Raw genomic sequence first — 13179 nt, 5'->3', positions numbered from 1 at the left:
CTCTAGGCTGTGTCTTTTTCCTGGTGACATATCTATTTAATAAAATGTGTGTTGTGTAAATTGCGAAACATTAAATCGTTTGTGGTTTTTAGATTCTCAGTCCTCCAGAGGGCAGAGTTTACCAGATAATTAGCAGAGACAGAAATGATACTGTATCTGTTTTGATAATTCACTTGATCTTTAGTTTATTAGTAAGTTAACACTAATGTCAGTAAGAATAAATCTACAGATGTCTGACATTAATGTGAAATACAGTTTGTAATGTGGAGGCATGTTTCATTATAGATGATAGAATAGAGTATTTTTTCCCTTAATTTCATGGAGCAAGAAGTAAACAGTTTATTTTTATGTTATTGGTTTATTTAATAGGGACCATGCATATTTATGAACATTGCTGTATAAAAAATACACCCATGTAAATCTGCCAGAATTAGTAAAACTACTTTTCATCTGCAGTCCCTAGGCAGGTGACAGAAACCAGACATAAAACAGCCAACATTAATACATCACTTGTTCACCATAAATTAAATTTTTTAAAATTTACATAATGATGACATAGACATCATCAAAACAAACAAACAAACAAATAGACATAGGATGATCACAGGGGCATTAGCCTATACATTCACCCCTATACTTACATTCAACTTAGAAAAAGTATGGGTGATGAAATGCATTAACTCAAGGTGAAGTATTTTTAACAAATGCATCACAAAAATAGTCTTAAAGGTGAATCTGACATTTTCTTGGCTCTTACATGAGCTGATGTGTAAAGGAAATGAAACAGGTGTCGACATTTCACCTTGTGTGAGTTAATTATTGTTAAACTATGACATGAGTCTTTCTGGGTCAGGAATTTGTCTAGAATGTGCAAGACATATGCTTAGCACAAGTGCTAACAATATAAATACAAATGTGCACATATTTTAGGATGTGGGTGTATATCATTTTATAAATGAAATGTAGAACACAGGTATTAAATATATGAATTAACCTTTATTTTGATGTAAATATTACATGTTATTTGTTTACCATAAAATGATCGTACAGTAAAATAAAAGCAAAATGTTATCTCACTGTACACTTCAATCTTTTTTTTCATCCTACAAGTAGATTTTATTTCATTTTCTCCCATAAAGACAGGACTTCAGGGCTCATTACTAAACTAAATAACTTGCAAAGAAGGTAATACTTTACAGTACACAGGAAATCTGTATGAGTTTTAAACCATAAAGACCCAAACAACCACCGGCGACCAGAATCATCTACCAATATACAATGTTTAAGAACTTGTGATCCATTAATCCTATCAATCCATGTAAATAATTGGTGTAAAATACAGTTTGTCATCTTTTCATGGTCATCAAATATGACCCATTTGGATGTTCAGAGGCTCCATAGTTACCATGGAAACATCGTCATCTTCTACACCATTGATTCACCAGTAAAACCAATGGAGTTGATAAATGACAGTGGATGGAGAGACTTGTTTTATGTTCCATTAATGATACATTTGCTGAAAAAGTTACTTTTTCTTCATTTTTCTGTTTCTGATATTATGACAATTAACTTAATCTGAGCTGTTATATACGTCTACATGATCAGTAAATTAAATATGGGAAAGTACCAGATTTGTATTGAAGAAACACAAAATACAGAGGATAATATCATAAGAAGTGGTGATAAATCACTTAAGAAAGGTTAAATAAAGAGAAAAATTCATTTGGGAACTGTCACAAAAGTAGCCCTGGGTCTTCATGGGTTAATATATTTTCATTGTAGAACAGAAGAACCACCTCCCACACATATAGAGACGTTGGGCCTCATTGTATAAACAGTTTCCACAGTGTAATTCTGGTTATTTTTATAGTATCACTTCGGTTTAGTATAATTTTAGCCCCACTATACTTTGGAGGTTTGTTCAGTCTCTGTCCCTTTTTGACAGATGGTATAGTAACATAACATAAAGGCCTCAAGTAGAGCTTTTCAGTGTCTTGCAACAATGTGAACAAACTCTGCTCCACCAGTTCTGGACTTTTTTGAGCCTTTTTTTTTAAGTTGCACTTCACTAAATCATTCCTAACCTGGGACTCCTTTTTAGGATAAGTTATGAGGTCTGAATCTCTAAATGTTTGTGAGTTGTGTCCCTAGACTAAACCCAGTTGAAATAATGACTGTGCTGCACAAAGTCCAGTCCCGTCTGAAGGGTCCACTTTGGCGACTGGTCTGTGTGGGACCCCCCCCCCCCCCCCCAGGCAGGAGAACGAAATGCCTGTTTGGAGACTACGTCAGGAAGTTTCCATAAAGCTCTGCAGCTGAAGTGTCTTCTCTGCATGACCTTTGACCCACACTGAAGTAGTAATACTAATGTCATACTAATGAAGAAGACCTAAATGTAATGATGATGCCTTTGAGAACACCACTTTGTAACATTTATTTGTAGCTTTTGGGCATTGTCTACCTTTATTTAACAGGGTCAGTACACTGCTAAAACCAAAATCTTACCAAGTGTATTTTTCTCATTTCTAGTCATAATATCTCATCACACGTAAAATAAGACATAATCACCTAAAGAGTAACTTTTCAGTGAGATATAAAAACTTATTTTTAGACAATAGATCTGAAAATCTTATTTCAAGAAATCTTACCAAGATAATTTTCACTTGTTCCATTGGCAGATTTTCTTGCTTGAATTAAACAAAAAAGTCTTGAATTCAGAAAAAAAAAAAAAAAAAAATCTACCAGTGGAACAAGTGAGAATTATCTTGGTAAGATTTCTTGAAATAAGATTTTCAAGATCTATTGTCTAAAAATAAGTTATTATATCTCACTGAAAAGTTACTCTTTAGGTGATTAGGTCTTATTTTAAGTGTGATGAGATATTTTGACTAGAAATGAGAAAAATATACTTTGTAAGATTTAGATTTTTGCAGTGTAGAGAGACAGAAAATGTGGAAAAAGAGAATGGCACATAACAAATGGTACAAACAATGTGGAATAAAACTGGTGACTCACAGCTCAGAACTTTTACTCCCATGGGATTCATACAAGTACTCAGCTATTAGGCCTTTTCTTATTCCTCAGCTATAAATACAGCTCTGGAAATAATAAGAGACCACTGCAAAATTATCACTTTGTCAGATTTTACCATTTATAGGTATGTGTTTGAGTAAAATGAAGATTTTTGGTTTTTTCCCTACACAACCTACAACATTTCTCCCAAATTCCAAATAAAAATATTTTTGTAACATGACACATGGTCAAAGTAACAAAAAGATGCAGTGTTTTCAGACCTCAAATAATGCAAAGAAAACCAGTTCATACTCATTTCTAAACAACACAATACTAATGTTGTAACTTGGGAAAAGTTCAGACATCAGTATTTGGTGGAATAACCCTGATTTTCAATGACAGCTTTCACATGTCTTGGCTCTCCACCGTTGCTGTTGGATGACTTAATGCAGCTCCTGGCAGAGAAATGAAGAAGCTCAGCAATGTCCCATGGCTTGTGACCATCCATCTTCCTCCAGAAGTTTTCAAAGTGGGTTCAGGTCTGGAGATTGGGCTGGCCATGACAGGGTCTTCATCTGGTGGTCTGTCATCCACACCTTTATTGACCTAGCTGAGGCCAGGAGCATTGTCCTGATAGAAGAACCAGTCCTCAGAGTTTGGGAACATTGTCAGAGCAGAAGTCCAGTAGTTTTCAATAGTTATGTTTTGATTCCAATTACTTTTGCAGTTCTAATAGCACTGTTTTTGCCTATTGTAAGAAGATAAGGATGGCCCCAGTAGTGGTTTTTATACTTCTCCTTCTTAAATAAGACATGAATCAGATCTTTATTCAATAGAATAAGGTGTGCTTGTGTTAGACTTCAACAGACACAGGAATGGAATGGCTGTCATACATGCAGACAGGCTGATTTCAGAGGAAATTGCAGTGGTCTCTTAATTTTTTCCAGAGCTGTATGTTAGTGCATATTGAGTTCAGATCCTTTATTTACATAAAAGTATTCATAGCACACTGTTAAAACACCCCCATGCAAGTAAATGTTATGGATTCAAAGCCACAGGTAAGTATGTAAAAATACATAAATAAATGTACATACATAAAAGTATGTGAGGACATAAAGTATAAAAAGTAAAAGTAGTTGTTATACAGTAAAATGGTCATTGTAAGTGTTTTACTATTAGATAATGTATATGGGTCTATGGTACTGCTACATTAGTGTGTATCGTAGCATTTAACTGCTGCAGGTGTAGAAGGTTGAGTTCATTTTGTCTACTTTTATCTGCTGTTGTGTGGTTTAATTTAAAGGAAAGTCTTACTGTCATATTCTGAAAAATAAAAAAATCACGAGCTCATTGGGCTGTTTTGGACTCTATCACTATGCAATTCCCATAATCCAAGATGTTTCTAAAAAGTTTAGAAAGCTTTAGAAAGAGGAGAATTGTCTGGGCATGAAGGGATGTTTAATCCTTTAGTTTATCTAAAACATTCAACATAAACTCATTTGGAAATGTATGATTTTCACTGGATGGGAAGGGGATGTGAGACAGTCACATGATAGAAACAGACTAATAGTTTGTTAAACATAAATATGTGCATCGACATAAATCATACATATGTGCTTTAGAAGTTGTAGATGCTCAGGTTCCCTCTCCTCTCCGATGCAGAGCAGGACTTTTCAGTGCCAGGGTCAACTTCTGGATCTTGGTTGAGGTCTTAATGCAACAGTTTCATGTTGCTTTACTCAGGCCGTGTCAAAACAGCAAGTGATTAAGTTACTGAATGTGAAAGCATCTCACTTGACACTAGTGATGCTGTGGAAATGTCACCTTTCTGACCTTTCAGCATGTTTTCCTTTATTATTAAAGGGAATTGAATCAGGAGACTGTGAAGTAAATAGCCTCAGTATTCTGCAGTTGTCTTTTGGTGACCACTAGATGGCACAGGACTCACTAAACTGCAGTTTCAGTCACTACACCATTCATGTGATTCTCCTGGGAGGGGCCTGAGGACAGGATGAGTCATCTTACTTAGAATTCTGTCTTTAAAAACGCAGACTTGGCTGCCAGTCATTCATTGTCAACAAACGCTGGCTCATATTTATGCCATCTGCATCTGTGATGCTCCCTGATCTGAGATTTTCTTTAGGCTGCTGCATTTGTTCTAATTATAAACTGTCATATAATATCAGAATGGGATGCGTCATTCAGCTTTTTTCTATTTAAGCACATGTATAAACAGACAGATCAGCTATCATTAACCCCCTTGTGCCTTGTCTACTGCTTAAATCAAGCTGCACACACCTGCCTGGGGTTGCATTTACTGTAGCTAAACAAGGTAACATGATACAGCAGTTACTGAAGCAGAAAACATGGACATCTCTGCACATGTTACGAGGCAGAGGGACTTACTGCAGTGCAGAAGGTGAGGCTTTACACTGCAGCATCAGCCAGAAGGACGGACAAAACCTCTGTGTAAAACCTAACTCTGAACTGTGATTCTGCACAAATCTGCTGCAGTATCCCACAAACCAACGTGACCAAATATAATCTAAAGGGAGTGTTTATTACTGAAGCTACACATACACAGGCTTTGTTTTAAATGAAATGTTTGAGGTCAACATGAAACTAGACCCTCTCAGGAACCGGTGTTGTCAGTGATCCAGCTAAGGATGAAAAGCCTTTAACAAGAAAGTAAGTCTGAGAGACAGATGGAATAAATACGACTCCCGGGGTGAGCAGTTTCCACTCCGCTGACCTGTGTGGTCTACCATTTCACCCTCAAATGAACAAGGCTCTGTCATTAGTGTAATACAGAAACAAAAGCCAGAGGAGATCCAGGATGTTTGAACAACAGAAACCCGATCTGGGCCCAAACTAGATCAAGATCAGGTCCTCAGTTCTCAGTCATATCTGCAGCATTCTACATTTAGTGTATTTTTGAAAAGGTCTGGTTTTGACCAGCTCTATATGTAAAGTGTCATGAGATAACTTTTGTTATGATTTGGTGCTATATTAATCAAATTTGATTGATTGGGTTTTTTTTTTAGCTGGTGTCTTAACAGGTTAGAGCAGGGGTGTCAAACTCATCTTATTTCAGGGGCCACATACAACCTAATCTGATCTCAAGCAGGCCATTTCAGTAAATAAAAAGGATAAAAGCTCATAAATAATGAGAACTCCACATTTTTCTCATTGTTAGAGTGAAAGAAAATTACAATTAAATTATGAAAATGTTTACATTTGTAAACTATCCTTTTACAAAAATGTGACTGACCTGAAATTTCTTTAGAAAAATAAATGCAATTTCAACAATATTATACCCCGACTTATCATTTATACATTAGAAGACTGAATTTATTTTATTACTAGTGTACATGGAAATTGCTATTTTGTCTTGATCACCTTTATTTATTAATATATTTGCTCCGATATTAGTTCCTTGTACACATAAAAATGTTTTTTTTCTTCTGTTGAAAACAAATAAATGAATGGAATGAATGAAAGACCAAGGTGGATCTAGAAATGCACAAAACCTTTAGTAACAGCCACAAAATTGTACATTTTGGAGACGCAATTTGGAAATAAAATGAGTTTGACGCCCTTGACTGTTAACATCTTCAGTTTAAGTTTCTCCATTTCACAAATACATCAACCAGGCCTGACTGGAACCTTTGGTGGACCAGTTTTGGCCCATGGGTCATGTGTTTGACACCCCTGGGTTAGCGGATACAACAGACATCATTCAGTTTTATTGCAATATTTGTGCAGTTTATGAAATAGAAATGCAGGAATGATACATGAAATGACAAATACATTAGGCTCTAATACAGGACTGCATATATTAAAATATAAGTTTGTGACATAACACACATGTACAGATGGTATCTTCAACCATAATGACAACATAACTTCACTGTAAACACTGAATATGTCGACTTTTAATCATAAGTCTTTGGTAATAAGTGACATTTAGAGGAAAACAGAGATGCAGTATGCACACTAGCACAGACTTAATATATGCCCCTTCTCAGATATAATCAAATGAATTTGTTTATCATGTACATTACATTATAACACCATTAGACAACGCTCACAATGTCATGACAATGTCCTATAATTCTCATGAAGACATTTACTTAAAGTGCTAATTCACTTTAATTCGTTTAAAAAGCACCATGAGACTTGAAAGGATAAAAACAGTTGTTCTTTAAAAGTAAAACTACATTGCTACAACTATTATTTCTGTTTTGTGTATTTACGGTTATATTTTGTCTGAGGATAATCAGCCTATTCATGAAAATGTCCGCCCTTATTAGTTTTTTCTTACTTGTGTTAATTATTTGTAATGCTTTAAATTGTGTTCTGTGTGACTGAATCATATGGAAATCTACTGTAAATGGTATTTTTTTTCTTAATTTATTTCCACACGTTGGTCTGAGTTGCTGGATTCTTGCGACATTTCAACTAAATGATGAAAGTGTTTGTTGGAAACTTGTATATTTACATTTCAACGGTGTCAGACAGCCTGCATTGGCTGGACTGCTGGCTGCTATTTCTGACTGTGTTTATGGGACTGCAGGCTCTCTGGATGGCATTTACTGATTTGCTCAGGGTTGGGCTCTAATACCCACAAGCATTCAGTAAATGGTACTCACTCTCAGTTGTTTCCCCTGGGCGATCCTTCCCGGATGCCATCCAATATGGCATCATTTACATCTGCGTGATCAGTCTGAATGTCAGGCTGAGCATATGGTTCTCCACATCGCACAACTAGATATACTGAAATGAAAATCTGAGTAAAAATCAAACACGTAGCATAGATTTAAAAATGTAATTCTATTATGATGAAGTCATTCTTCTCCAACTAGATAATCAGCAGTAAAATTTGCCGTCAGGAGACTAAAAGTGTCGCAGCTGCTCTGACTTCACTAACCTCTGTGACTGTGTGATCTCACTCCAGTGCTTTTCTTCTTGCAGACCTCACAGATTATGTTCACGTACTATTAAAGTCACTGAGCAGAGCAGAGTAAATACCTGACAGAAAGATTCTCTGAATGATTTCCAAGATTTAGATATTTGTCTTGAAAATTGTTATGATAACAGCAACACTATATAAAATAAGTATTGGTATTTGTTTGGAGGGTTATTATTCTGTTCCAGTGATGCTACAAATGTGGTATTTGACATCAGTGCTGTGTGGAAGTTACCATATGTATTGTCATACACTACAAACAAAAATAGGATAGGATATTTTTAATTTTTGGGCTATTTTTTTCAGTTGGGATTCTTGCACAGTGCTTTTTACTTTTTTGTGTGTGAATTGAATTGAAACACATTTTTTTAATGACCAGACAGTTTTATTTACAAATGGCAAAAATGACCAAAAAATTACAAAAAAAGAAAGAAATATCCTTAACTTTTTGTTTGTAGTGTATATTAATTCATGTTTCAAGTTGATGTTTCTTTTAATAGTCAATATATCTGTAAACCTTGTAATTTTCCTGTAGTATAGTATATACTGTTTTAAAGAACACTTTTTTTTCTCACATTTTGATGTTTTAAACTTTGTGTAAAGCATTTATGTGGATAAGCTGTTACAAATAAACATGTCTTCTCTTTACACTGAACTGGATATAAGATTCAGTGATGTGAATATTACACGTTTGAACTTTAATCAATATACATTTATTGCCACTACACTAGGTGTAGTTTGGTTGTGTTTGTTTTATGGTTTCTCATTATAGACATATTTTTAACTCAATTTTCTTTCTTTTTTAATTTTTACATTTTTTTTTTTTAGAAATTATGATTCTTTTGAAATAAAATAAAGACAATAAAGTAATAGGTTGGCTTCTTTTTAAGTACAACTAATCACAGAAAATTAGTGGTGCTTGTTTCGAGCTTTTGATAAATCAAAAGGAGAAAACATTCCAACAAGGTCACTTCTCCAAAAGTGTATTATAACATGAGCATTCAATAACACTCAAATATTCAAATAATTTAAACAGATAAATTGCATAAGAGCATTCCGTACAGTGGTATGTCCTGTAAAGTGCAACCTAACCTGACAGGAATGTAAAATACAGCATAAATATTGAAAAACTTGCAGTAATTATTAAGTGAGCTTTGCAAGCTCTGCATAAAGATTTTCTGTCACGTCCAAAATCTTTAAAACTCTTTCAGGTTTCAAAATTTGCAGTGCATAAAAAGCTGAATAAGTCAAAAAATACTCCATAACCAGTTAAGAAGAAAGATACCATCGAAATGTTATCATGTTGCTTGTCGCCTCACAATATTTCTGTGCTGAAAAAGAACATTTTCTAATTGTGGGAGAAAGAACCAACACTTCAGATTCTTATGTTTTTACTTAAATGGCTATTTGGTGAAAAAGTCAAAAGTAATTAAGTCTTTAGAATAGTGATCTTCTATTTTGACAGATAAAAAATAAAGTCTAGCATTTTTGGCTACTTTCTTGCATTTTTTTGTTCAATTCAATTTTCAAACCTGCAGTTGCAACATTAGTTGAAATCTCACATGCCAAAAACGATTTCAACCCAATTTCTACTGATTTGGCTTTTGTTACTACAGAGGTGCTACTGACTGTGAGGGCTAACGAAGCTTACATTCAGATGTACAAATCTCAGTGTGGAAGCGTCATGGATTGCACCGTCACCGCCTTACCCTTTTACACTTTCACACCACCATGGGAGTATCAGAGCACACCGAGCTGACAGACTCTGCCACAGACCTCCGTCTCTCTTGGCTGTCCCCCTGCCACTCCTCGTCCTCCTCACCTATGGGGTTCAGCCTCCCGTTCTGCTCCAGCTGCTCCTTTGCTTCCATAAAGGCCACATGTCTGTAGGGAAAGTCCTTGCCCCCAACTCCCCCTCTTTGTTGCCCCATCTCCTCCTGTGCATGAGGGATACTGACGGCTGAAGAGTGAATACTGTCCCCGGGGTTGGTTTTCTCCAGGTCCTGACCCGGACAACACGAACAGCGGCAGGGTGTGAGGTAGAGGTAGATGAGGACCATTACTACGCTGATCAGACATGCTACGAGGGTGGTGTAGGCCGTCTTTAGATTCTCCAGTCCTCCACTGGTGGTGGAGTTGAACACTATTACAGTCACATATAGCGTTTCATTGTAGGAGTCACTGGTGGCATAGCAGGTGTAGACCCCAGAGTCCTCAACCTTCAGGGGCCCCAGCTGGAGGCTGCCATCAGTATTCATCACAGCAGTCTTTTTTTCTGAGGACAATGGGATGTTCCCTGGTAAAGCCCAGTTCTTCATCATATCCTTCTGTCTGGTGTCACAATCCAGGACCAGGAACTGCTCCAGATAGGCCTCTTCATTCAAAATTTTGACTTCACTGCAATTCAAATAGACCTTGTCCAGGTCCATTATGGACATTTTCTCTTTCTGGGGGCCTGGTAGCACACAGGTGTGTTCATCCCTGAAGTCAACGACAGAGCTGAGCTCCTTCAGGTTCCAGCGCGCCACCATATCATACAGCTCACAGCTGCAGGGCAGGGGATTTCTGTGGAAGTACAAACCATTTTTGATCCAGGCAGGAAGGTCCTTAAACTCATGGAGGGGCAGAGATTTGATTCGGTTGAAGGACACATCCAGCAGTTGAATAGTTTCCAGGCGGCTCCGCTCCTTCACCAGCTCCAAGGGGAAGCGTGAGATGTTGTTCTGACTCATGTAGAGCCTCTGCAGGCTCAGGAGGCCTGCGAACGCCGAACGATCAATCTGGGCAATGTGGTTGTTATAAAGCAGCAACACTTCAAGATGCTCTAAGGGCTCAAAGATGAACTCATCCAGCTGGCGGAGATCATTGGATGACAGGTCCAGGTAGCGAAGCCGTGTAACGTGCACAAATGCTTCAGTGGAGAGGAAAAAGAGTCCGTTGTGGCTGAGCAGAAGTTTTTGGAGCTTACTGAGTTTTTCAGGAGCCCACTCAGCACGCAGCTTGTTGATGGAGTTGAAGCTGAGGTCTAACACAGCTGTATATTTAGGAAGCTTAGTGGGGACATTGGTTAGATTCATCCTGGAGCAGCTGATGATGTTACTGGCGCAAACACACATCTTCCGGCAGTCTAATGGGGTCCCAAGGAACTGTGCATCGATTCTGACTGATGGCAGCAATAAAGCCAGAGGAAGAACTATGAGGAAGCGCCTTCCTCTGAACACCGCTCCAGAGGCATGATGGGAAATGTGAAATGACCCCCCCATCCTGTCACTGCTGTTAGGTGTGGATACGGTGACCTAGTGGAGAGTCATGGAGCTGGAAGGACAAATTGTACAGTTAAGATCAATCAATCAGCAGTTTTATGAACAATCACATAAAAGCCTAGATGTTGATTCCTGTAGATGATGGTGCAGAGTTCTGACAGGGACAGTCGCAGTGTTTACTCCTGCAGACTCATGCTCTAATGCACACAGGGATGCATTGCACCAGCCTCTCAAAAAGTTCTGTGTGGTCAGCAAAAACGACATCCTAACCCTACCCTACCCTAATGACTGTCGCGATTACTTTTATATCCGTGCAGTATGTAACCTATAGGATCCATGCATATATGTATCCTCCCTGTTGTCCACCCCCATCCCGTCAGAGCCGGATGAGGCTGCCTTACCTTTGCGTCTCTGTCTTCAGCTGGAAAGTGCAGTTGCAGTGGGACCTTTCCTCTTCATGGCAGCAGCGGATCAGCGGATTGTTCAGTCTGTCATCGGAGCGGACAGACGAGCTAAGTGTACCACAGAAAATGACCGGAAAGGCTTGTCTGCGGTCTGTCCCTGATGAGGAAATGCAGTCATCTGATAGTTGATCTGAGGGGTGCAAATAAGCAGAGCAGGGGGTGTGTCCGATCACTCCCCTCCCTCTCCCTCTCTGTCCTGTCTGTCTGTCTGTCTGTCGGGACGTTATTTAATCTCTTCCACAGTCCCATAAAATGCACAAGGTTGTCATAAAGAAAATGAAATAAACCCTGCTCTACTGAGTCCATTATAATTCTGCAGAATGCATGATCCAGCCATAACTTTAACCCTTTCATGCATACTGGTCACTACAGTGGACAGGTATTCTACAGCTGTTCTCTTGTATATTCATGGGTTTTGTTGTTTTAGTTCCATATCAGCCAACACAATGAACACTTGTGCACTATCCCATACACTGACATTCATACCTTTACTGTCACTTGGCTGTTTTTGATCAACCTGATCTGCAGTAACATGTTTGAGTGTAAATCAATTGCTTGTTATTGTTATTAGACTGTAAAAATAATAATGTAAAATGATGCAAAAATAATGTAAATAATGTAATTTTTTTTTTTTTTTTTTTTTTTTTTTTTTTTGCATATTATCTCCATGAAGTGAGTAATGAATAGTATTAGTTTATGTTAAAATGTGAGAAAACATCAGATGAGCAGCATTAAAAATGTTTTTATTTCATAGATTTCACACCAGTAAATGCATGTTTCTTTGCTTCAAAAACTCAATGCATAATGTCCAGCTGAGTGGACATTTTTGCACCTCCATGAAAAATCAGTTCATAAAAAAAAATTTCAATCACATTTTTTTTTCATGCCCAAAGAGGAATAAAAACAGTTGAGGAAAAATTCTATATTAAGGATCTCATAATTCATGCATGAAAGGGTTAAAATAAGCTCTTTATAGAACATATACTGTATTCTCTTTTACATAATCTTTGGTTTGCTGATGCTTTGTCTTGCCTTTCCTCAGTGCTGACAGTCAGTTATTCCTTATACGGTGTAATGATGTCTCCACTGATGAAGCTGTGGGTCATGTGCTGTGGTGAAGGACAAGGGGAAACACTCCACTGTGTGTGTTAACTGCAGCTTTTTTTTTTTTCCCAGCACAGAACGTGATATGCATTTAACAGTGTGTGAGAAATCAATAGAGAGTGGTATAAAGGTCCTGTGTATAAATGTGTTGGAATCATTAGATTAGATTTATACCATGAACCACAAGACACTGAATCTTTTGACATTAATCACGTATCAGCCTGTAGTTGAAGGTTTATTAAAAAAAACAAAAAAAGTGATGTTAAAGATAGAATAAAAGTAGCAGAAAAAGCCTGGAGCTGAAGAGAGAGAAGAGGAGACAATGCAGATGTCAACAGGAAAAATGTCCACCCACCTATGAGCATTA

General features: G+C 37.4%; 1 protein-coding gene across 1 annotated transcript; it reads right to left on the bottom strand.

Moving 5' to 3' along the window:
• Positions 1 to 8530: 8530 nt before the first annotated feature.
• LOC115419968 (amphoterin-induced protein 1-like) lies at positions 8531 to 11893 on the bottom strand. The gene is made up of 2 exons (XM_030135035.1): positions 11646 to 11893; positions 8531 to 11296 (listed from the first exon to the last, which is right to left on the bottom strand). Exon 2 carries the CDS (start codon positions 11242 to 11244, stop codon positions 9703 to 9705), a length of 1542 nt encoding a protein of 513 aa, XP_029990895.1. The 5' UTR covers positions 11245 to 11296; positions 11646 to 11893; the 3' UTR covers positions 8531 to 9702.
• Positions 11894 to 13179: the final 1286 nt, after the last annotated feature.

Source organism: Sphaeramia orbicularis, chromosome 5, assembly GCF_902148855.1.
Source record: "Sphaeramia orbicularis chromosome 5, fSphaOr1.1, whole genome shotgun sequence".
NCBI classification, from domain to species: Eukaryota; Metazoa; Chordata; class Actinopteri; order Kurtiformes; family Apogonidae; genus Sphaeramia; species Sphaeramia orbicularis.
This window is presented reverse-complemented; position numbering and strand designations above follow the sequence as displayed.